At 38.1% G+C, this 25,301-nt stretch overlaps 1 protein-coding gene across 4 annotated transcripts in view; it reads left to right on the top strand.

Annotated features, from left to right (window-relative positions):
• The first annotated feature begins 659 nt into the window (after positions 1 to 659).
• The window catches only part of KLHDC10 (kelch domain containing 10), a 57,307-nt gene continuing 32,665 nt past the window's right edge, over positions 660 to 25,301 (top strand). For 2 of the 4 annotated variants that reach the window (XM_081243787.1, XM_081243788.1), the window contains exon 1: positions 660 to 928. In XM_081243787.1, coding sequence (XP_081099913.1) covers positions 754 to 928 — 175 coding nt within the window. In that variant the 5' untranslated portion in view covers positions 660 to 753. The remainder of the gene's footprint in view (positions 929 to 25,301) is intronic. The other 2 variants (XM_081243789.1, XM_081243791.1) reach the window with 1 other exon arrangement.

Below are 25,301 nucleotides of genomic sequence, written 5' to 3' on the forward strand. Positions count from 1 at the left end.
TCCTTCTAACGTAATAAGCCTGAAACGGCTTCTCATTGGGGTCTTAATTTGTATTCTATGATTACTGGTTAGCTTGAACATCTTCCCATGTTTGTTAACCAGGTTTAAAACTGTTTGTTTGCTTGGGACGTGGCTTATATTGAATTAGGGAGGAGTTCCGCCAGTCGACTGAAAGACAAGACAAATGAAACCTCATTCTTACAGTTAAGCTTTGACTCCGCCCCCTGTTTTTTTCCCCTCGAAGAGAGCTCTTTGTGTAGTGTGGGAAAGGGATCTCAGCCTGTAAAGCTGGCAGAACACAGTACTACCTCAAAATATCTGTATTATGTGCGTGTCCCATTCCTGAATCCTGACACGCCTGGAGTCGCCACTGGGACTTTCTCTGCAGGCGTGGCCTCTCTCACTCGGCCTTCGATTGGCTCGCCTGATCCCGCAGGAGTCACCGCGACGCGGGCTTGCTTAGCGCGGTGGATGCGAGTGATGAGTGGCTGCTTCTGCCTTTCTCTCCCCCCACTTTTTTTTTTAGCCATAGCTATGGTTACCACGTCTCTCCCCGCCTCCCTCCACCTACCAAGAAGACAACTGGCCATTGGTTCTCTGTCACCAAGTCCATCAGTCATTGGCCGCTGGTGAGACAGGGCGCTCCCCCTTCCCCTGTCTCCCGGGTCTCTTGAGGAGCCCAGGAAGGAGGCTCGGCTAGTGCCGCCGGGCCACGGGCTGCCGCGATCGGGTTGCAGCGGTCATTAGCGGGTCATGTCGGCCGCCCAGGGCTGGGACAGGAACCGCCGGAGGGCAGGAGGCGCCGCAGGCGGTGGCGGCGGCGGCGGCGGAGGTAGCGGGGCCGGCGGGGGCAGTGGGGGCAGCGGGGGTCGGGGGACCGGCCAGCTCAACCGCTTCGTGCAACTCTCCGGGCGGCCGCACCTGCCAGGTGAGTCGTAGGGCACGATCCTGACAGCTCGCGGGCGCGGCGGGAAGGTGACTGCTACCTTTTCTTTTCTCTCTGTCTTTCTTTTCCTTGGGAGGAGGAAAGGCAGGCCCCACGCATAGCAAAGCGACTGGGGCTTAGAGAAAAGGAAAGGTGTCTTTGAGGTCGGGGAGGGAACAGGAGCACAGCGGAAAATGAAAGTATTTTTGCTCTGTTGAAAGCTCTGTGCTGAGAGTTGTGTTTTCTTTTCAAAGGAGAGACCGCTGTCTCATTGACATTCTCAAATGTTTCGCTTACTCGGTTCCCAGTCTCGTCCTCTTCCGCAGTTTGATCTTGTAAAAGAAAGACATTGGCGCCTAGCTGTGGGAAATTATTTTTGAGAGAAAAGGGAAGAGCATCCCAAAGAGTGATTTTTGTAAAAAAAAAAAAACCCACCTCGAGTGTGTAAGAGTTAGGCATTCTGAAACAAGAAAGGAGGAGAAGTGGGGTGGGTGGGAGGTGGGTGGGAAACAGAACCAAGAGAATTAGGGAAAACTAGTTGAATTATTAATATTTTGGAAGGTACAGAGACAGAATAGATAGTGTGTATGGATTTTAACGGGAGAAAATGAAGATCAGGAATATACTCAGTGACAAAATTATGCAGTGTCTACCATATGAAAACAGCTGATTAGAACTGGAAAAATGTACCCAGTGTGATTATTTCACGTTTTTGCCTACAGTTTCCTATCCTTGTGTCCTTGTGTTCAAATGCCTTGAAAGACAGACAAATCAAATCGATGTGTGTGTGTGCAGCAAATTTAAAGAATTGCATTTGTAAGTGAATATTCAGTATAGTAGAATGAAGGTGTACTGCCCAGAATGTCAGATATTATATTGGGCAAGCTTATTTTTACCATGACGAGAACTATCAAGAATGTGTTTTAATCTTTCACCATGTTTTTTGTGAATAAGATTGAAGTTGATTTTATCAGTGATATATTTGTTTAGCTGATGAGTTTTGAGAATATGAGGGTTTTTGAATTGTGTTTACTACCATGCCTTGTACTTCTAAGTAGTCAAAAATTATTATTTGATTAATTTGAAGATAAAGGGAATTTTGCACATTCAATGAGACAATTGCTTGTGTTTGTGATAAGGTTATTGATGTATGCTAGAAATGCACATGAATTCATTTATATGCGCCATTAAAATTAACAGTGAAGCAGTTTTAGTCAAATATATAATACACCAAAAGTTGGGTTTGAAATGATAGTATCAGACTGGGTATTCTTAAAATTGCTAAACATACAGTCTTTAACATGAAAAAGAAAAAAAGGAGAAATCTTTTTTCTTACCCCAAATTAATAGCAAAAACTTTCATTTTTGTGTATTGACAGGTTAGAAGATAAATCTGTTACAAAAGACTATAACCAGTTTGTCCTCTACTACTGCAATCTTAGGTCTTTGATCTTAGATTAATTATACCATAGGCTTCATATAGGCATTCCCAGGCTCGAAGAAACTGGTTGGTGCACTTCCTCACTGCCACCACCTGATGGCAGTGGAGGCCATAATTTCTGAAAAGGGGGTTCGGTGTGGAGCTATTTCTGCATTCTCTTGGCACACAAGGCCAAGAACACCCGTTTGTTCAGAGGTGAAGATAAATGTGTTTAAACTGTGAAAATTCATGCAGTGGGGCCATCAGCTCTTCTTTTCTGCTTTCTTTTCTCCTTGACTGGCACTTAATTCTTGCTTCCCCAAGTAGGAAGCCTCTGTCTTCTCTTCACTCTCAGAATTAAGAACATCTGATATTTCAGTATATACTTTGAAATTCTTTTACACCAATTCTTTATTTTTACAAGTATTGCATTTTAAGCCTTACCTCTCCCCTTGATTGAAAGATTTTTATTTTGATATGTTTAAAAAGATTTTAGGTGATGGGGAGGGGTAGAAATCTCTAGGCCTGTTTTATGGCTGACCATGGAGGTTAAAAAATAATAAGTTTTTGAGCTAACTTTCTCCCACCTTTGAATTCTAATCCCATTTTCCATTTTTCATCCTTCTCTAGCAAGATTTTCAGATACTGGGCACTCAGAACCCTTTCTTACTTTTTTGCACATCTACCCTCTCTCTAGCCCCCAAAGAAACAAAACAACAAAATCAAAACAACCTGGTCTTGGAGTGTTCTCTCTTTCAGTGATAGCTCTTTATTCCTGCAGTTATACAAACCTGAAACTTGGGCATCCTCCTTAAGGGTTTCCTCTTCCTTGCATTTCAGGTATAATCAATCACCAAGTCCTGTTTATTTTATTTGTGCCAGCCCATGCTGCCATCATCTCTGATTTAGGTCTCCTGCACCAGCTTGCTAAGCAGTCTTCCTGCTTCTACTCTGGCCCTCCAGTTTGTACAGCACACTAATCTTTTGCAAGCACAAGTCTGTTCTCATCTCAGCTTACAGCCCTTTACTAGCTTTTCACCACTCTTAAGATGAGGCAAAAATCCTTAACATGGCCTACAAGCCACCACATGGTCTGGCCCCTCTCTAGCTCTCCAGATAACCCTACATCATGTTGTCTTGCTCTTTGATCTTTTTCTACCTCCTTAGATCATGCTCCCTTCTGCCACAGTGCCACTGTACTTACTATTCCATCATCCAGCAACCCTCTTACTCCTCCTTCTATTCTTTTTTTAAACTTATTTTCCATTGGATCTCAGCTTGATCACACTGTGGTTTTCAGGGAAGTCTTCTCTGACCTTCTGTTTGTTCTTTTCTCCCTATACACACTCATGCTATCATGTGGTTCTCCTTGGGCATATATTACCATTTGTGTGTGATTCCTTTATATGCATGACTTGCTACTTTTTATATATATATACACACATATACATCAAATATATATGTTTATATACATGTATACTTACACACACATATATGTTCTTAAATTCTAAATTAATACATTGGCATTATGTGTAAGCAATTAAGTTCTTGTGAATGTGATTGGTTAGTGTGGTTCAATGCCCTGTAGCCCCATTGACTCTGGACAAATGGATACAATCAACTTCTTAAACATAAAAATAGTGGACTAGACTCTGCATCCACGGTGACAGCACAAATAATGTTTCATGAAACCTTGTTTGAGCAGCTTCTTACCTTTTTTCTGTCTCCTAAAATACAATAGTGATTATGTATTTGCCCCATAGGCCAAGAAATTCATAGCTTCTTAGTCCTGGATTTCTCCTAACTCATAATCTCTGTATACGTGGTAAAGAACAGGGACAGTGCTCTCTGTAGAATAAGTATGCAGGCGTAGCGCTCAGGGGCAAGGAGATCATGGGGACAATGAACCCACATTACTATTGTGATTTAACTGTGTGAATTTGAGTAAATGCCATGTGTTTCTTGGGGAAACAGTTAAACATTGTTGCTAATGTAGGAACTGGAAAACTGACAAAGAGGAGGAAAAATGTAACAATTGGTAAAGCTGGGAAAAATAATACTGAAAATCTTAACTTAAAAATTTTCAATGTGATATATGTTCATGATTTGTCATACAAATGGTACAAATGGTAAAAGGCAGATTTTCCTTGTTCCTTTGACCCAAGCTAATTGGCTTCCTTCCCTAGAAGCAACTAATTTCTTGTGTATCTTTCAGAAAGGTGTGTGTGTGTGTGTGTGTGTGTGTGTGTGTGTGTGTGTGTGTGAATGTAGGAGGGGAGAAAAATGGTAGCATTTCTTTGTTTGGATGGGCATTTAAAACGTTTACAGTCTTGCTAATCCAAAGGATGATACAGTTAATATCCCTTTAGAGTAAATTGCTAGACGTACAATTGCTGGGTCAAAGGATATGTGCTATTTAAATTTTGATAGATATTGTCAAATTGCCCTTCATAGACGTTGTACCAGTTTGTGTTCCACTATTGGTGCTGGAGTTCTGGCTTTCCATACCTTTGGTAACGGAGTGGGTTATTAAACTTTTTTTACATTGCCAATTTAAAAGGTATGTTTTTCTTCATCTTTTCAATAAGTATAAGAACCATACGGCCATATTTGTTTCCTTTATTTATAACATCTGTTTACCATTCTTATTCATCTGGTTATATTTTTTGTTCATTTTTCTACTGGGATGTTTAATATTGTTTATAGGAGCTCTGTTTTATGGAAATTAGTTGCCTTGGTTATGTGTTGCATATATTTGTCACAGTTTCATTTAGCTTTTAACCTTGTTTATGGTATATTTTTTCAGCAGAAATTAAAGTTTTTTTGTAGTTGTAATTATTAATCTTTTTTTGGATTTTAGGGGTTGTCATAAGAAAGGCCTTTCCTATTTCAATATTTCTAATTAAAATTAAAATTCTTGTGTTTTTCCTGGTAATTTTATAATTTATTTTTAAGTTAAGTTATTCATACAAAATTTAAGTTATGGGATTCCCTGGTGGCGCAGTGGTTGAGAGTCCGCCTGCCAATGCAGGGGACACGGGTTTGTGCCCTGGTCTGGGAAGATCCCACATGCCGCGGAGCGGCTAGGCCCGTGAGCCATGGCCGCTGAGCCTGCGCGTCCGGAGCCTGTGCTCCGCCACGGGAGAGGCCACAACAGTGAGAGGCCCGCATACCACAAAAAAAAAAAAAAAAAAAAAAATTTCCTGTGTCTGTGACTACATTATCACTTTACTCATTATCGCTTCTTATTTTGTACATGTGAGGCCTTGCCCTTTTTTTGGTTTGTTTTTTTTAGAAACAGCTCTTGGATTTTTAAAAAAATAAATAAATTTATTTATTTATTTACTTTTGGCTATGTTGGGTCTTCGTTGCTGTGCACGGGCTTTTTCTAGTTGCGGTGAGCGGGGGCTACTCTTGGTTGTGGTGCTCGGACTTCTCATTACAGGGGCTTCTCTTGTTGTGGAGCACGGGCTTTAGGCTCACAGGCTTCAGTAGCTGTGGCTTGCGGGCTCAGTAGTTGTGGCTTGCAGGCTCTAGAGCGCAGGCTCAGTAGTTGTGGTGCACGGGCTTAGTTGCTCCATGGCATGTGGGATCTTCCCAGACCAGGGCTTGAACCCGTGTTTCCTGCATTGGCAGGCGGATTCTTAACCACTGAGCCACCAGGGAAGCCCACTCTTGGATTTTTAAAAAAATTAGTTCTATTATTTTTCTCTCTTATTTATTTATTTTTTCTTTCATGTTTTAAATCCTTCCTTTAGGTTTCCTTCGGTTTATTTCGTGGTTGTTTTTCTATCTTCTTATGTTAGATGCTTAATGTTCTTTTCATTCTTTCTAAGTGTTTAAATTATGAGTTTTCTTCTGAATACTACTTGAGTTGTGTCTTGTAGGTTGTAGGCTTCTTGTAGTTATTTTCTAAATATTTTGCAGTTCAATTATTTATTTATTTTCTTTAGCACAATAGTGGTTAATCCTTTTAAACTTTAACATTTCCATTCCTGTGGTTTTAGTAGCTTTATTGAGATACACTTCACATACTATACAATTCACCATTTAAAGTGTTCAATTCAGTGGGTTTTAGTATATTCAGATTTGTGGAATTATTACCACAGTTATTTTAGGACATTTTCATCACTTCAAGAAGAAGCCCCATGTCCTTTATGCTGTCACTCCCTTATCCTCCTGTTCCCATCCTCCCCTACCCACTATCACAGCTCTAAGCAACCATAATCTACTGTCTCTATAGATTTCCTTATTAGGGACTTTTTCATATAAATGGAATCATAGAGTCTTTTGTGACTGCCTTCTTTCACTTTCCATACTATTTTCAAAGTTTATTCATTTGATGCAGGTATCAGTACTTCATTCCTTTTTCTGGTTAAATAATATTCCATTGTATGGATATATATACCACATTTTGTTTATTCGTTGATGGAAATATAGATTGTTTTCACTTTTTGTCTATTATGAATAATGCTGCTGTAAACATTTGTGTACAGATCTGTGTGTGGAGATACGTTTTCGTTTCTCTTAGGTATATACCTAGGTATAGAATTGTTGGGTCCTTTAGTAACTCTGTGCTCTATGTTTAATCATTTCAGGGACTGTCAAACTGTTTTCCAAAGTCACTGAAATTTTACATTCCTACCAGTGGTATAAGAGGTTCCAGTTTCTTCACATCCTTGTCAACACTTGTCGTTATCTGACTTCTTGATTTTAGTTATCCTAGTGGGAATGAAGTGGCATCCCATTGTAGTTTTTTTTTTTTTGCGGTACGCGGGCCTCTCACTGTTGTGGCCTCTCCCATTGCGGAGCACAGGCTCCGGATGCGCAGGCTCAGCGGCCATGGCTCACGGGCCCAGCTGCTCCGCGGCATGTGGGATCCTCCTGGACCGGGGCACGAACCCGTGTCCCCTGCATCGGCAGGCGTACTCTCAACCACTGCGCCACCAGGGAAGCCCCCATTGTAGTTTTTGATTTGCATTTCCCTGATGTCTAATGATGTCAAGCACTTTTTCTTTTTCTTTTCTTTCCTTTCCTGCTTTCTTCCTTTCGTTCTGTTTTTTTTTCTTTTTTGAAGTATGATTGACATTGAGTATCTTTTCACGTGCTTGTTGACTAATTGTATGTCTTCTTTGGAGAAATGTCTATTCGATCCTTTGCTCAATTTTTAATTGGATTATTTGTCTTTATTATTGAATTGTAAGAGCTCTTTGTATATTTTAGGCACGAGTTCCTTATCAGATATATGATTTGCAAATATTTTTCCTGTTCTGTGTTTGTCTTTTCACTTTCTTAATTGTGTTCTTTGAAGCATAAAAGTTTTAAATTTTGATGAAGTCCAATTTATCTCTTTTTTTTTTGTTGCTCTTGCTTTTGGTGTCATATCTAAGAATCCTTTGCCAAATCCAGGGTCATGAAGAACTTACCCCTTTGTTTTTTTCTAAGAGTTTTATAGTTTTGCTCTAACATTTATGTTTTGATTCATTTTGAGTTAGTTTTTATGTTTGGTTTGTGGTAAAGGTTATCTTAACTGACTGTCCTGTTGTGCCAGCACCATTGTTGAAAAGACTGTTCTTTCCCCCATTGAATGGTCTTGGCATTCTTGTTGAAAATCAGTTGACTTTAAACATGTATAAGTTTATTTCTGGATTCTTGATTCCATTAATCTATAATATCTGTCCATGTGCCAGTACCACACTGCTTCTGTTACTGTTGCTTTGGAACAAGTTTTGAAACCAGAAAGTGTGAGCTCTCCTACTTTATTCTTTTTGTTTTTTTAATATTTATTTATTTTTTATTTGGTTGCACCGGGTCTTAGTTGCGGCTCGCTGGCTCCTTAGTTGTGGCTTCGGGGCTCCTTAGTTGTGGCTTCAGGGCTCCTTAGTTGTGGCATGTGAATTCTTAGTTGCAGCATGCATGTGGGATCTAGTTCCCTGACCAGGGATTGAACCCCAGCCCCCTCCATTGAGAGCACAGAGTCTTATCCACTGCGCCACCAGGGAAGTCCCTCTCCTACTTTATTCTTTTTCAGGTTTGTTTTGGCTATTTTGGGTCCCTTGCAATTCCATATAAATTTGAGAATCAGCTTGTCAATTTGTATGAAGAACTCAGCTGGGGTTCTCATAGGGATTGTGTTGAATCTGTACATCAGTTTGGAGATACCACCATCTTAATAATGTTAAGTCCTCTAATCCCTGAACATGGGATGTTTTCCCATTTATTTGGATCTTCTTTAATTCTTTCAACAATGTTTTATGGTTTTCAGAGTTTGTTTATATCTTTTTTTGGGGGGGGTGAAAACAGTATTTAAAAAAAATTTTATTGGAGTATAGTTGTTTTACAATGTTGTGTTAGTTTCTACTGTACAGCAAAGAGAATTGGCTATACTTATACATATATCCCCTCTTTTTTGGACTTCCTTCCCATTTAGTTATATCTTGTTTGCCTTTCTCAGTCCTGTTGTCCAGGTCCTTTACTGTGTTTTCAACAGTGTTTGTACTCCTTTGTGCTACTTACAATGAAGATTTCATTTCTGCATTGGTTTTATTTTTTTCCTTCCATTTCTTTTCTGCTCTCTGCCTGCTAATATTTCATATTTCTCTATTATCTATCTTCCTCAAGTTAGAATCACTTAAGTCTTTTCTGCCCCTGAAGTATCATTAATTTTGGTAAAGCTTATTGTCTTCCACCTCCTACCACCACCAGTATAAAAGGAATACAGCTCTCATAGCAGCACTATTTACAATACCCAAGATAAGGAAACAACCCAAGTGTCCATCAACAGATGAATGGATAAAGAAGTTGTGGCTTATATATACAATGGATTACTACTCAGCCATAAAAAAGAATGAAATTTGGCCATTTGCAGCAACATGGATGGACTTGGAGGGCACTGTGCTAGGTCAAATAAGTCAGACAGAGAAAGGCAAATACTGTATGATATCACTTATATGTGGAATCTAAAAAAACACCTCAAACTAGTGAATAAAGCAAAAAAAGAAGCAGACACAGATACAGAGAACAAACTAGTGGGTACCAGTGGGGAGAAGGAAGTGGGGAGGGGCCATATAGGGGTAGGAGATTAAGAAACTATTAGGTAGAAAATAAGCTACAAGGATATATAGTACAACATGGGGAATATAGCAAATATTTTATAATAATTATAAATAGATTATAATCTTTAAAAATTGTGAATCACTATATTGTACATCTGTAAAATATATAATATTGTATATCAACTATACTTTGATTTAAAAAAAGGAATACAAGCTCATTATTAAAATTTGGAAAATATTGAAAACTTGAAACAAGGGGAAAATCATCTATAGTAAATCCACATAGAGACAACATTTTGATATTTTGCTTTCCTTTTAGTTCTTTATCAGTGAATTATGTTTTATTTAATACAATATAAATAAGTACATATTACTAGTAGCAACTTGGGATTCTCCTAAAGCTGCTCTATATTTAAATGTTTTACTCAAACACTTATTTATGTTTTCTGTTATTTTATCAAGTAGAATCTGTTTCTTTGCAATTTATCATATTAATAACCTTTTAGGCTTTTTTCTAGCTGATGTGGTATTTTACTTCTTTCCTTCACAGCCAAGCTTTCAGAAAGAATAGACTCTTGTTTAATTTCTTTTTTTCCTCTTCAGTCTTTTGCAGTCTCTCACTTCTACCTGCATCATTCTACTCAAGTGCTCTTGGTAAGGTAATAACTTCCTAATTGACAAATCCATTAGTATCTCTTAGTCTTCATCCTACCCAGTTTCTCTAGATTTTTATTTTGACTACCTCCTTTACTAAAGCCTGGGAATACATAACTAGACACCGTCTGTATTCCTAAAGAGCTCTTAGTTATCCTTTTTATTGCTTGAATTTCTCATTAGTTTTTCTTTATCTGCCCCTTAGTATTGACATCCAAGAGTATATGTTAGTTTGTTTGTTTCCCTCCTTATTCTTATGTTTTCCCCTTGGTGATATCATTACTATCCTGACAACATCCAAATCTGTCTCCAATCCAGACCTCTTTTCCTAGCCTGTTTGCCATTGCGACCCAAGTGACTGATGAGTGCCTTAAATTCAGCGTGTCTGAAAACAATTTCATTATCTCTCCTGTCAAACCTGTTCTTCCCTTTATGCTCCTTATTCTAATTTAATGGCTACCTCATCAATTTAGTGAATCAAGCCAGAAATCTGAGAATCACATTAGATTCCTTTCTTTTGTTCACCCCTTATCCAATTGGTCATAAAGTCGTGTCAATTTTTCCTCTTTACTCGAACTTTTCTGTCTGTCCTTTTCTACCTCTCCAGCCTTGCCATTTATGTCCTTCATTTTATATTTCAGCTATAGATCTATTTGCCGTTAGTTGCCTTAAATTCTTGGAAGAAGTTAGGTTGGGAGAGATTTTTTTTTTAAGTTGCAGTTTCCTGCAGTACCACACTGTGTCATGATTCTGCACATAACAGTTTTTCTTCCTAGATTGCCATTCTTCTACTGTCTTCTAAGACCCACCCAAGTATACTTTATACAGCTTTTTTTCTATTCTCTCTTTTAATACAGATAAGTTACTTGTACTGAGTAGTTACTGTGTGTCTGCCTCTGTTCAAGGTGTTTTGCAAGTATTAATTTATTTAATTCTTATAACTTTGTGAGGTAATTAACTTGCTCATCCCCTTCTGTGATGAGGAACTGAGGCTTAGAGAGAAGCTACAGAACTTGCACAAAGTTTATACAGCTAATAAATGTCAGAGTTAGGATTCAGACCCAGTCTGTTAGACTTCACAGTCCATGCTATTGTGCCTCTTCTTTGTGTCACCACCTTCCTTTCTATATACAAAGGATCACAGTAATTATACTGAATTGCAAGTATTTGTTTTCACACTTATCTGCTTACTAACAATGGGCTTCTTAAAGACAAAAATAATGTCTTATTCTCTGTCACCTTCTACAGAGACTAGAACACTGCCCCGCTTATAGCAGACTTTTACTAAATGTTTATTGAATGAGTTAGTAATTGTCAATGTCTATAGTTATTCATGCAAAAGAGTTGAGCTTAGATTATTTTACATTACGTAAGTCTAAATACACTTTTTTAACCTAGGAATTTAGCACATACAATTTTTGTGTGGTTTTTCCAAATACTTTTTTTCCAAGTACAATTTTATGTTTAGTATTATCAGAAATAGTTGTTGCATCCTTCCATCTGTGCCTTGATTCCATCCCTTCCTGCCTTTTCAGAAAATTTACATTTTTGTCACTTATCTGTGTCTTCAACTTCATTCGCTCCATCAAATCATCCCTATAGCATTTGAGCTTTCTCAAGCTTTATATCTCTGGTCTCTCCCTTTTCTTTCATAACCAAGTTCGTGAAAGCATTGACTAGAGTTGCTGTCTTCATTGCCATATCTCCCCATTGTCTTTGAAGTAGCTCTTGCTAAAGTCACAAATGACTTACGTGTTGTCAAATCAAGTGGTTGATTTTCAGTCTCCATCTTACCTGATCTCTCTTCATTTTGAAACGTCCTTTTTCCTTGGCTTCCTTGGCATCAGGTCTGGTTTTCTTTTTTTGTGTCTGGCCTCTCATACTTAGTCTTCTTTGTTGATCCTTCTTCTTTTACCAGACTTTTAAGTTATTGGAGTTCTTAAGTCTTGGTCCCTTGCCTCTGCCCTTCTTTTTTAAACTTATTTTAGGTATTCTCTTCCAAATCCATGGTTTTCTTTTTTTTTTTTTTGCGGTACGCGGGCCTCTCACTGTTGTGGCCTCTCCCGTTGCGGAGCACAGGCTCCAGGCGCGCAGGCTCAGCGGCCATGGCTCACGGGTCCAGCCGCTCTGCGGCATGTGGGATCTTCCCGGACCAGGGCACGAACCCGTGTCCCCTGCATCGGCAGGCGGACTCTCAACCACTGCGCCACCAGGGAAGCCCCTGGTTTTCATTTTTCATTCATATGCTAATAAGGCCACTTTGTAACTTCTGCCCAGATCTCTCTTGAGGGCCAAATACTTGCTTTCTCCATGTCTCCACTTATATGGCTTTTACCCCTCAAGTTTATCACGTCTAAAACTGAATTTGTGACCTTTCTTTATTCTAAGAAGGGGAGCTACGGGACAGTTTTAAGCAGGGGAGTATGTGATGTGATTTACATTTTTTAAAGCTCTCTCTGATTGCCGGGTGGAGAATGGATTGTGGGAATTGGTAAAAATGAAGCATCAAGGCCATTTAGAAAAGTATTGCAGTAGTCTCCTAAAAAGATGATGGTGGTTTGGAGTAGGGTACAGTGGTATAGGTGGTGAGAAGTCATTGAGTATGAGATGTATTTTGAAATACATAGCATTAACAGGATTTACTGTGAAATATGAAGGAAAGAGAGGAATCAGGATGACTCCAAAGTTTTTGTCTTGAGCAACTTGATGGATGATGGTGTCATTAAATGTGATGGAGCAGACTGAGAGAAGCAGGATTGTGAGGGGTCAATCGAGAGTTCTGTTTTGGCTGTGTTAAGCCTGAGATGCCTGTTTGACCTCCAAGTACAGGATATAGGGAGGCAGTCTTCATATATAAATCAAACTCAAGGGAGAGGTGGAGGCTCAGGATATAAAGTTTGAAATTCTTAGCATACAGATGGTATTTAAAGTCACTGAATTAGGTGAGATCACCAAGAAAGATTAAATAGAAATAGCAGAAGAAGACTATAACTCTTGAAGGTGAGAAGGAAAGGAGAAGCAAGTGAGGAAGTTCAGTAAAATAGGAGGAAAAGCAGGGCTGCTTGGTTTCACAAAGGCCAAGAGAAGAAATTCTTTCAAGGAGGGAGAGCTCACCTTGTCAGATGTGCCTGAGAACTTGAGTAAAATAAGGTTTTAAAATGGTGGACTCTGTACTGCTATTACTGCAGTACTGTAGTTATCATTGTGGGTATAGTAGGCTTTTGTGGCCTAGAGTGGGTGGCCTAGGGTGGCCTAGAGACTTACTAACTATATGTAACATGGGAAACCATATTCAGAATTTCAAATCACAAACTGACATATAAATTTAGACTTTTGAAATGCAGCCTAGTTTTTAATAGCCTGTATACTTTTTAAGGTTCATTTTGTTTATTCTCCCTGAGCCATTTTTAAGACCATCTTTTTTAAAAAAAGTCTTTAGTGTTTTTGAACCCCCAGATCATTAGGCTGTTACCAGAATCTATACTGGGCAAACCTGTAGAACACATAAAAGTTATGTTCACTTAAATATGTAAATATGATTTCTTACTATTGAACTCAAACTTCCCTGCCTGTCATTTTTTTTTTCACTAATTTTTTTTAAACTAAAAAACACTGCATAAACATGATAAAATCAAATAGTATACAAAGGAGACAAAATCTCTTTTCTCCCTAGATCCTTGATTCTCTAGTCTCTCCCCAGAGGTATCATCTGTTAGTTTCTGGTGTATCTTTCCAGAATTAGAATTCGCATATACATGCATATAGGTGTATGTTAACTTTGTTTTTAAACGAATTAGAGTAGAACATAAAGTATTCTTTCTGCACCTGCCCTTTTTTCTTCTTTTTTTTCTTTTTACTGAAAATATATTCTGGGGACTGTTCTATATTAGCGCATTTAGACTGATCTGATTCTTCTTCATGGCTGAAAGTATTGCATTGTATGGATGTACACTAATTTACCAGCCACACAAATTAAAAAAAATTTTTATTGGTGTGTATAGTTGATTTACAATGATGCGTTAGTTTCAGGTGTACAGCTAGGTGCCAGCCACACAATTGATAGATATTTAAATTGTCTCTGGTCTTTTACTCTTTAAAAACATTGTGCAATGCATAGTGAGAAATATTGCCAACTTACCCTTTAGTATCTGTGTTTTTAAAGTTTTCTTCAAGTTACAGAAATTAAAAACTCAAACTTATAGTTTATCTCTTTATCTTACTCAGCTTTCCCATCCAGCTAGTCTTTAAGTTCTTGTGTTTTATCCCCAAATAATATTCTTAGCTAAGCACTTTTATAAACATTTATTCATAACCTAATGAGGAGTAGGTAATGTTATCATCCCCTTTTCAAAGAGAAAGGAGCTGAGGCCCAGAGGATAAGACGTTGTCCAAGGCCATATAGCTAGCAAGGGACAGAGCCAGGATTTGGATACAGGATTTGGATACAGCAGGGTGGTTCCAAAGTCCATGCTTTTAACCACTGTGCCGTCCTCGTCTCTGTTGCCTGTCCTTCCCAGTTCTGCTGTAATTCAGGCCTTCACTGCCTCAAATTGGACTATATTAATACAGGCATCCCCTGCTTTTACAAAGTTTGCTTTACGCTACTTCATTTTTTTTTTTTTTTTTTTTTTTTGCAGTACGTGGGCCTCTCACTGTTGTGGCCTCTCCCGTTGTGGAGCAAGGCTCCGGACGTGCAGGCTCAGCGGCCATGGCTCATGGGCCCAGCCGCTCCGTGGCATGTGGGATCCTCCCGGACCGGGGCACGAACCCGCGTCCCCTGCATTGGCAGGCAGACTCTCAACCACTGCGCCACCAGGGAAGCCCACACCACTTCATTTTTAAGAAAATATCTGTTTTCACTAACTGAAAGAAATCTGAAGAGGATTTTCACCTTTATAAAAGAAGGTGAAAAGCAAAAATTGGTTCAGCGTTTGTTTTGCAGCTAGCTGTTATAGAGGCAGGGCGCACCCCAAGCAGCATGAGTGGCCTCGCCAAGCTCCTACCCTGGGAACTGTACTCATCATCTCAGCATCGAGCTGTATAGCTTTGCACTGTGTCTGCGAGCATCTGTGCTTTTTCAGGGTTTATTTTGTGCATCGGTTAGCACAAAGGTAATTAAGGTACTTGCTTCTGTGCATTACACCATTTCGACTTAGGAAAGGTTTCATTAGGAACACTCTACTTTAGGATAACAGGGGAAACCTGTAATGTTTTTGTCATTCTCAGTCTTCCTATTTCATTCTGTATACTGAAACAAGATTAATCTTCCCAAAGCATAACTATGATTATTGCTTCCAAGATCAGAATCCTTAGTGGCTTCCTGTTGCATTTAGAATTCAGCTCGATCTAATACTCTTCCTTTTTATATATGCTATACTGTCAGTGAATTTGCTTCAAGCTTTATCTAAAGTGTGATCATTGAGTTTGTCTATAAGACGAGATAGTGAAATTAGAAGTAATTAAGCCAAAAAAAAATGAGGTAGATAGTCATTGGAGTTGAATGGTGCTTTTTGAAAAAGTTGTTTCCCTTTTTACCCACAGTGGTTCTTGCCATATGGTTTCATCAGCAAACTGTCAACTCGGTTAATTTGAATCAGATGTGTAATTGATCAAACCAAAGCCAACTGCAAACATCTTGGTGTCACATAAAATAAATTCCTTAAAAAAAACACACACAAACACACAAACTTGATGCAGGAATATGAATTTTATCATGTGAACTGTGTACCTTAGAAAGAGGTAATGTGTTTAGCTTTAATAACGTGCATATACAAAAGAAAACACTGAGAAAACCATTCAGGGAGACAAATAACTTCTTAAAGCTACATTCAAAATCTTTTCTGTTCAATTATGATTTTAAGTCCAAAACTGATCTGTGCACTTATAGAAAAAATGCTTCAATGCAAATGTTCTTGTGAAATGTTATCTTTTGAAATTTTTGTTCTGAGTAAAGAATAGCTGTTATTTCCGGGGGTTTCCCTGGTGGCGCAGTGGTTGAGAGTCTGCCTGCCGATGCAGGGGACACGGGTTCGTGACCCGGTCCGGGAAGATCCCACACGCCGCGGAGCGGCTGGACCCGTGAGCCATGGCCGCTGAGCCTGCGCGTCCGGAGTCTGTGCTCCGCAACGGGAGAGGCCACAACAGTGAGAGGCCTGCATACTGCAAAAAAATAAAAAAATAAAAATAAAAATTTGTTATTTAGTGAATGTTTTGTTGCTTTTTGCCAGATTTAGTCCAACACAAGTTCTCATTGCCTTTGGTCAAGTCTAGGTATTTTTTCTGGAAGACAAAGCAGTTGCCAACAGAAAATGGCTACCTGAGAGAAGGGAAAGTGAGTTCATATAGAACAGTTGTGTCTTCACTTTCAAAACTGATCAGTTTTCTAGTCTTAATCAAGGAACAGAATGAATAGTAAAAGTAATAAATGACATTTCTGGATACAGTCTTTTAACTATTAGAATTTGTGGATTTCCTTCTCTTTAGTTTCTCAGTTTCACTTGCAGAAATAGGGTGGACTCTGTACCTCTAAAGAACTACCCATCTTTGGTGCTCCTTAAAGGAGGGAGGTTGCAAAATTTTAGATCAGTAGTCTTTGCCAAAATGTATTGATTTAAAAATCTGTTTTTCATATTTAATCTCCTACATCTATACTCACCCAGTATATAGTCTTTTTTTTTTTTTTCTCTGTCTCTCAGGGATGTTTTTGGGGAGAGCGGTTATTCTCTGGAAACTCAAGTTATAGAGTACAAGAAATCCAGAAGCAAGAAAAGATCAAATAATGTAGTCTGGCTCTTTGAGTGAATTTTTACTATAAATTTTTATTTCAGTATAATTAAGATTCAAATACATAGTTGTTAGTAAAGAAACTGATTGGGTTATTTTCTAGGGTTGTAGGATATATTCTATATGCTTTTTTTGTTTGCTTGTTAATGAAGTTCTGCTTGAGATAAAAAGGAAGGAGGCAATATTGAATTAAGAAAAACAGATCCTTTGGCTATGGTTTACATTTCATGACAGGCACACATTAACACAACATTGTAAATCAACTATACTTCAATTAACAAAAAAGAAGACAGGCACATTGACACAGGTAACATAGAGCACAAATGCAGACTTTTTCTTTTAATCTTAAATGTGGAAAACAACCTATAAGGAGTAAAAAAAAAAGTTTTAAGATTGACTTTTTATTTTTCCCTTTTCCCCTCGTCTAAAATTCCTTAGAATCATAAAATACTAAAATTGAAAAAGACATTGGAAGTCATCTTGCCTTATCTTCTACCCAGTGTGGGAATCCTTTCCACAATAGCTCTAATCTTTTTTTTTTAGCCTCTATTTTAAAGAGGTCTACTTATTTTGACCTCTTAAATTAATGGGCTGCCTATTTGTGGAGAGAGCTGTCAGATTATTTGTTGGCTCTAATTGTTGCCTTAAATTCAGCTGCAACTTTTTGAGTTTCTCCCAGTTGTGTCTTCTGGTAGAATATGGAATAAGGTTATTCCTTCTTCCATTTAACTACCTTTGAAAACAATTATAACATTCTGGGTCTAAATTCTTTTAATTTTTTAACTTGGAGTCCCTCAATTCACAAGTCTGTGAATAGTCTTCAGAGGATTATATTGTATGTAAAATTGTGAGCATATATGTGCATTTTTCTGGGAAGAGAGCCAATAAGTCTTATTAGTCTCAGTAGAACCTGATTCCCTACCAAAGTTAATATATCAGACCTACTGGGATGGACCTGGTAATCTGCTTTTTTTTGTTTTTGTTTTTATATTTTTTAATAAGCTTACAACGAGCCATCTAGTCAGCATCTCAGGAACCATTGCACTGGGTAAGTTCTAAGATTCTTAGAGCATTTCTGATTCCACTGAAAATTGTAGAATTTTTAGAGCTTTAGAGACCATCTAGTATACATATAGTTTGTGGTGTGCTTATAGTTAATTCTTCGTATCAAAAGATTAAACTTGTCCCAAAGGGTGGGGTTTTTATTTAAAACTTTATTTCAAAGTCTTGGCAGCAATTCATAAACATTAGGAATGTGATGGTGCTATTTTAAGTCAGGAGTATTCCTAGAATTTTTGTTTGTTAGTCCCGATTTAATATTTTAATCTAACACAGGTTTATGAATTATAATACTTTTTGATTAATTTTTAATCTGTAAAATTTTTGGCCTCTTTCGTTTTTACTATTTCTAAGGAAGGATAGTATAACTTAGAATTCAGTCATTTATGAACAGTGGTTTCAGTATCACATCTGCCTTTTGGAACAGTTTGAGCCTGATACAACTCCTCCTGTGCTCTCTCCCTCCCCCAAAGACAAAACTACTCACCCACCCTACAAGGCTGTTTTTTTCAGTAAAGTCATACTTTAATAACTAACGATATAAATCAAAATGACAAAGAATATCTTAAGGTTTGAAGATGTTTCTCAATGTGCTGTGATTACTTCATTTTTATAGGAGGAAAGAAGTCTATGATAGGCTATGACTTACTATGGTTTTTATTCCTTTATTTTTTAAATATTTATTTATTTATTTGGTTGCACTGGGTCTTAGTTGTGGCTCGCGGGCTCCTTAGTTGCGGCACATGGACTCCTTAGTTGAGGCTTGTCAGCTCCTTAGTTGCAGCTCGCCAGCTCCTTAGTCGTAGCACATAGGCTCCTTAGTTGTAGCATGCAAACTCTTAGTTGTGGCATGCATGTGGGATCTAGTTCCCTGACCAGGGATCGAACCCGGGGCCTGTGCATTGGGAGCGTGGGGTCCCATCCACTGTGCCACCAGGGAAGTCCCTGGTTTTTATTCTTAATTAAGTGGCAGTATAATGATACCGTTGGCTCTTTGTATCCACGGGTTCCGTATTCATGGATTCAGCCAACCTCAGATCAAAAATATTTGGGGAAAATAAAAGTTCCAAATAGCAAAAATTGAATTTGCTGTACTCCAGCAGCTATTTACAGATCATTTACATTGTATTTACAACTACTTACATAGCATTTACATTGTATTATAAGTAATCTAGAGAGGATTTAAAGTATACTGGAGAATGTGCAAGTAGCTTGTGTGGAAACACTTAGCTATGTTATAGAAGAAGAGACTTGGGCATCCTCGGATTTTGGTATCCTCGGGGGTCCTGGAACCAATCCCCAGTGGATACCAAGGGATGACTGTATAATGGAGAATAATACCAGAATCTTGGGAGAGGAGAGCAACTTCTTTAGGGAGTTGGGAGAGTGTACCTTTGGTTGGGAATTACTGCCATAGTATTCATTCATTCATTCATTTAATAAGTATTTATCAAGTGCCTCTGTTAGACATACTTTTTCAGGTGCCAAATTGAATTGTGACTATGAGCATTATTGTGAGTGGTTAAGAGTGATTTGGATCCAAACTGCATGGGTTTGAATCCCAGAGTTTTTACTTGCTTACTTAGCTAAGTGACCTTGGTCAAATTACTTAATCTCTCTATGTCTTAGTTTTCTCATCTGTAAATTGGGGATCATAATTTTATCTAAGAGTTGTGGTGAGGATTTAAATGAGTTCTTGGGACAGTATTTTTATTAAGGAATGCAGCTGTTTTCACACACATAAACATACATATATATAATGCCATGACTAATTAAACCATAACAGTACAATATTGCACTGTAATTCATATTTTGGTTTGTATTAATTTATACACCACTTTGTTTCAAAAAGGATTTGAGATAGAACCGAAGCCTCCTGAGGAATACTCTATACCCGAGCAGCACAGCAGAACTAAGATATGGGTTCAGATCTTATTTTGAAAGGTAAAGGCAGAAATTTAAAAATGAGTGTATATAAGTGCTAGGAATAGATACTCAATAAATGTTATTTCTCTTATGTTTGAAAGAAAGTCATTCACTTAGCAAGTTGGTCACTGCCAGCCCAAAGTGTGCCATGGTGCATGTAGACATAGTTCTGTGAGTACATTGGGCAGCAGAGTGCAGGCTGGATTTTAGTCCCCATTTAGCCACTTGGCATGGAGCTCCCGTGCAGTAGGCAGTCTGCACAACCGTGCAGTGATTCTGAATACAGTGTTAATTTGCTTCTCTTTTGAAATTCTTTATAGATACTGAATTGTATAATGCAGTAGCACCATATCACCTAAACCAGAATTCTTAGGTCATGTTCTCTATCAATAGTTCTAATTGTTAAAATATTCATAATTGTTTCAGATATGTCATTTTGAATACAATCTGCCCCATATCAACATAGTCAGGTTTTTTTCCTCTGCATTTTGGTTTTTATTTATTTAATTTTTCATACATTTTACTTTAAGGTATTGTAGATTTATAATGGAATTGTAAGAAATAATACAGAGAGATTCATACACCCTTCATTCAATTTCCCAGATGATATCTTGTTACTACTGCACAGTAACACAACCAGGAAATTGACATTGATACCATCAACTTACTTTACTCAGATTTCATGAGTTTTACATGCATTAATTTGTGTGTGTGTCTGTGCATGTGTTTGTATTGAGTTCTGTGTAATTTTATCACATGTATAGATTTGCATGGCCACCTAGACAAGATATGGAACAGACCCATTTACAAGGGTCCCTCATGTGCCCTTGTTTAGGCACAGCCACCTCCCCCTGGCAAGCCCCTGGCAACCACTAATCTTCTCCATCTCTATAATTTTGTGATTTCAATAATGTTATATAAGTGGAATCATGTAACCTTTTGACATTGGCTTTCTTTAGTCAGCATAATTCCCTTGAGAGCCATTCAAGTTATTGCCCCCATCAATTGTTAGTTCATTGATAACTGAGTAGTGTGCCATGGTATGGGTGAACCACAGTTCATTTACCCATTCTGATTCATTGGAAGGTTGTTGCCAGGTTTTGGCTATTATGAATGAACTTTCTATGAACATTTATTTATTTATTTATTTATTTTTAATCTTTTTAAAAATTTTTATTTATTTATTTTTGGGTGTGTTGTGTCTTCATTGCTGCGCGTGGTCTTTCTCTAGTTGCGGTGAGTGGGGGCTACTCTTTGTTGCAGTGCATAGGCTTCTCATTGCTGTGGCTTCTCTTGTTGTGGAGCACGGGCTCTAGAGTGCGGGCTCAGTAGTTGTGATGCACGGGCTTAGGTGCTCTGCGGTATGTGGGATCTTCCTGGACCAGGGCTCGAACCTTGTGTCCCCTGCACTGGCAGGCAGATTCTTAACCACCTGCGCCACCAGGGAAGTCCCTCTATGAACATTTACGTACAAGGTTTTGTGTAAGCATAAGTTTCTTTTTTCCCCCAGTTGGCTTGGTGTTGAATTTTATCAAATGCTTTTTCTGTATTTATTGAGATGATTGCATAGTTTTTCTCTTTATTCTGTTTTTGTGGTGAATTATACTGATTTTTGAATGTTATAACAGCCTCACATTTTTGGAACAAATTTCACTTGGCCATGATGTATTATTCTTTTTTATGTAACTTTGATTTGATAATATTTTGTTTAGAATTTCTGTGCCTATGTTTATAAAGGATGTTGACCTGTAATGATCTTTAATGTCTTTATCAGATTTTGATATCAGGGTTCTACTAGTTTCATAAATGAGTTTCTCTATTCTCTGAAAGCATTTGTGTCTTTAAATGTTTGGAGTGAAGCCATCTTAAATTTTTTACATAATACTTAAATTTATATTTTCTATCAGTATCTGTATTAATCACTTTCTGTATCTTTCTTCTGAACAAGACAAGGACTTTACCATTCACCTGCTTTCCCTTCTCCAGCCCTTCTTCTTACCCTCATAATTATTCCTGTCGGTATCACTGAGATTATGGTTTTGAATGTTAGTAAGATTTTGTGTTTTGTTTTGTTTTCCAGTCAGCACTTACTTAAACTTACTTTACTGATTTCTCTGCTTACTCTTTTCTTATACCTTGATTATTATTCTTGGATTTTTTTTTTAAATTCCAGATGTATATCTTTGAGTCATTCATTCACTAGAACTCTGAGGGAAGCAAAAATTTTGTGTCCTTGTACATTCAAAAATGTCTTGGGAATTCCCTGGCCGTCCACTGATTAGGACTCTGCACTTCCACTGCAGGGGGCACAGATTTGATCCCTGGTCAGGGAACTAAGATCCTGCAAGCCATGTAGCACGGCCAAAAAAAAAAAAGTCTTCATTTCACTCCCACAATTGACTGAGAGTTTGAGTAGATACAGAATTCTAGGTTTAAAAGTATATCTAGTTGTCCCAGGGCCATCTGTTGAAAAGACTATGCTTTCCCCGTTGAGTAATCTTGTCACCCTTGTCAAAAATCAATTGACCATAAGTCTATTCTATGGGGATATATGTATATGTATAGCTGATAAACTTTGTTATAAAGCAGAAGCTAACACACCATTGTAAAGCAATTATACTGATGTTAAAAAAAATCAATTGACCATAGATACATGGGTTTACTTGTAGACCCTTCAATTTCTGTCCCATTAATATACATGTCTGTCCTTATGCCAGGACCACAGTTGTTTTTTGTTTTTTTGTGTGGTATGCGGGCCTCTCACTGTTGTGGCCTCTCCCGTTGCGGGGCACAGGCTCCAGACGCGCAGGCTCAGCGGCCATGGCTCACGGGCCTAGCCGCTCCGCGGCATGTGGGATCTTCCCAGACCGGGGCACGAACCCATGTCCCCTGCATCAGCAGGCGGACTCTCAACTGCTGCGCCACCAGGGAATCCCCCAGGACTACAGTTTTGAATACTATATCTTTTTAGTAAGTTTTGACACCAGGAAATGTGAGTCTTCCAATTTAGTTCTTTTTCAAGATTGTTTTGGTTTTCTGGTTTCCTTGTGTTTCTTTTTTTTTTTTTTTAAAATAAATTTATTTATTTATTTATTTTTGGCTGCGTTGGGTCTTCGTTGCTGTGAGCGGGCTTCCTCTAGTTGGGGCGAGCGGGGGCTACTCTTCATTGCGGTGCACAGGCTTCTCATTGCGGTGGCTTCTCTTGCTGCAGAGCACGGGGTCTAGGCATGCGGGCTTCAGTAGTTGTGGCTCATGGACTCTAGAGCGCAGCAGGCTCAGTAGTTGTGGCACACGGGCTTAGTTGCTCCGTGGCATGTGGGATCTTTCCCGGACCAGGGATTGAACCCGTGTCCCCTGCATTGGCAGGCGGACTCCCAACCACTGCGCCACCAGGGAAGTCCCTCCTTGTGTTTCTGTATGAAGTTTCAGATTAGCTTGTCCGTTTCTACAAAAAAAGGCAGGTGGCGTTTTGATAGTAGTTGCTCAATCCCCTTTTATATCTTAACTTCTTAAAATGCTTCCCACCTCTTTTTCCTTCTATACTATATTCTGGTGCATTTCTTGGCTCCATTTTTTAGATTACTAATTTAATTTGTTCTTTATTTTTTTCAGTCCTTAATCAGTTTTTTTATTTAAATGATCAAAATTAACTTCTAAGAGTTCCAATTTATTTCTTTTAAAATAAATGTATTATCATCTTGCATATCTCAGGACAGTAATTGTACCTAATCTAAGGTTTTATTCTATTTAATTTGTCAACTCTCTTTCTTTGGGTATGAGTTCTGCTTATCACATTAATAACTTTTTCATGTTTGAGTCTTGGTTTTGTGCTCATTCACCTTTATTTGAGAGTCCTTGTTAGCCTTCCTGTGAATGTTACATATGTTTATTGCAGCAGGTCTCCACTGACTGTGGGTAGAGGTGGAATGTGCAATGAGATAGAGTGTACCAATTGCCAGACTTCTTTAGTGTCTGTCCCCTCTTTTTCCTGGGATTTAATATCCACCCAGGGCTCTGTCCTGTCTTTCTGATCCAAGGGTTTATACTCATTGTTCCTACCTGGGGAGTGACACCTTTCTTGTTTGATGCCACTGTTCCCATCTAGGAGCAAATTATGTACCTCTATTCTATAATGCTTGAACCAAAATGGTAAATGGTGGGAGAGGTTGACCTGCTTTGTAACTTCCATGCCACCCCCTAACCAGTTATGCTGTAAATTCTATAAATTATTTCAGTTCTTTCTGCTGTCTTCCACCTCTGGGCTTAGTTTACTCTGAGGGCTGTTCAGATCACTTGCAATAGCCCTCTACTCTGGGTGTATAGCACTGTGGTTTCCTTCTTTAAGCTGATTCTGTCAGCCTTACATCTTTCAGTGATTGACTAAGACCATTTCTTGCTTTCTTTTGATTATAATTTTTTTAAATGGCTTTTGTGTTACTTGTGGGGCTTTGGGGAGAGGGGAGCTTGCTTGCAGTGTGCTCAGCCTACCACCTTGACTGTCAATGACTATGTCATATGTATAGTGAAGTAAATAAAAAGGAAAAATTGAAAAGCAAAAAATAAAATATTGATGAAATGATTAAAAAAATTATGGTTTTTGTTTTGAAGAGTATAAGCAATCACAAATGAACATTGGCATTCAAATATATAAAAATTAAAGCTTCAAGAACAAATATATTTTTCAGGAATATCTTTACATGAAATTGAAGAGGCATATATATGCTATGTTGCTGGTTTCTCTTTTTTTCTGCTCTTTGGATGAAGGAAGAAAATATGGATTCTGAACTTAGTGCGAATAACCTCTGTAGAGTCAACATTAGCCTATGCCTGTGACTTATGTTGGTTGCTGAGAGAAAAGCAGGCCAAAGATGTTTGACAGAGCTCTGAGAAAACATCAGAAAGGATTTTTGAGTACAACTTTGGTTCAGTAATTTTCAGTATTTCTCCCTCACTGTTATCTAAATTTGTTTTATATTTTTCCATTATAAAACAATATGTCTTAGAATTTTTGGATAATATAAAAGGGGTGATAATCCTCAACCTGAATCATAACCAATGTTAATACTTTGGTATGTTTCTTTATAGTATTTTCTTATCATAGCTTCAAAAAAAAATTAAAGTAATATGGTATTGTTTTTTTTTCCAGTCCAAAAGTAATGCCTACTCAATGAGAAAGCTTGGAAAATAAACACCAGCACTAAGGAGAAAAAAACAAAATCACTCATAATAACTGCCCAAAGATAACCACAATTAAAATTTGATGTATATCCTGCCTGTATTTTTCATGAATATATACTTTTTTCTTTGTTGATATGGTATCATGCACTGCTACTATTTTGTACCTTGCACCTTTCATTTGCAATATATTGTGAATGTTTTCTCATGTTAGTAAATATTCTTGTATGTACTTTTTTTAGTGGTATGTAGAATATGAATATATTTAAATGTTTATTTAGCATACTTAACCATCTCCCTATCA

Source organism: Mesoplodon bidens (genome assembly GCF_964165515.1).
Source record: "Mesoplodon bidens genome assembly, chromosome: 9".
In the NCBI taxonomy this organism is placed as follows: Eukaryota; Metazoa; Chordata; class Mammalia; order Artiodactyla; family Ziphiidae; genus Mesoplodon; species Mesoplodon bidens.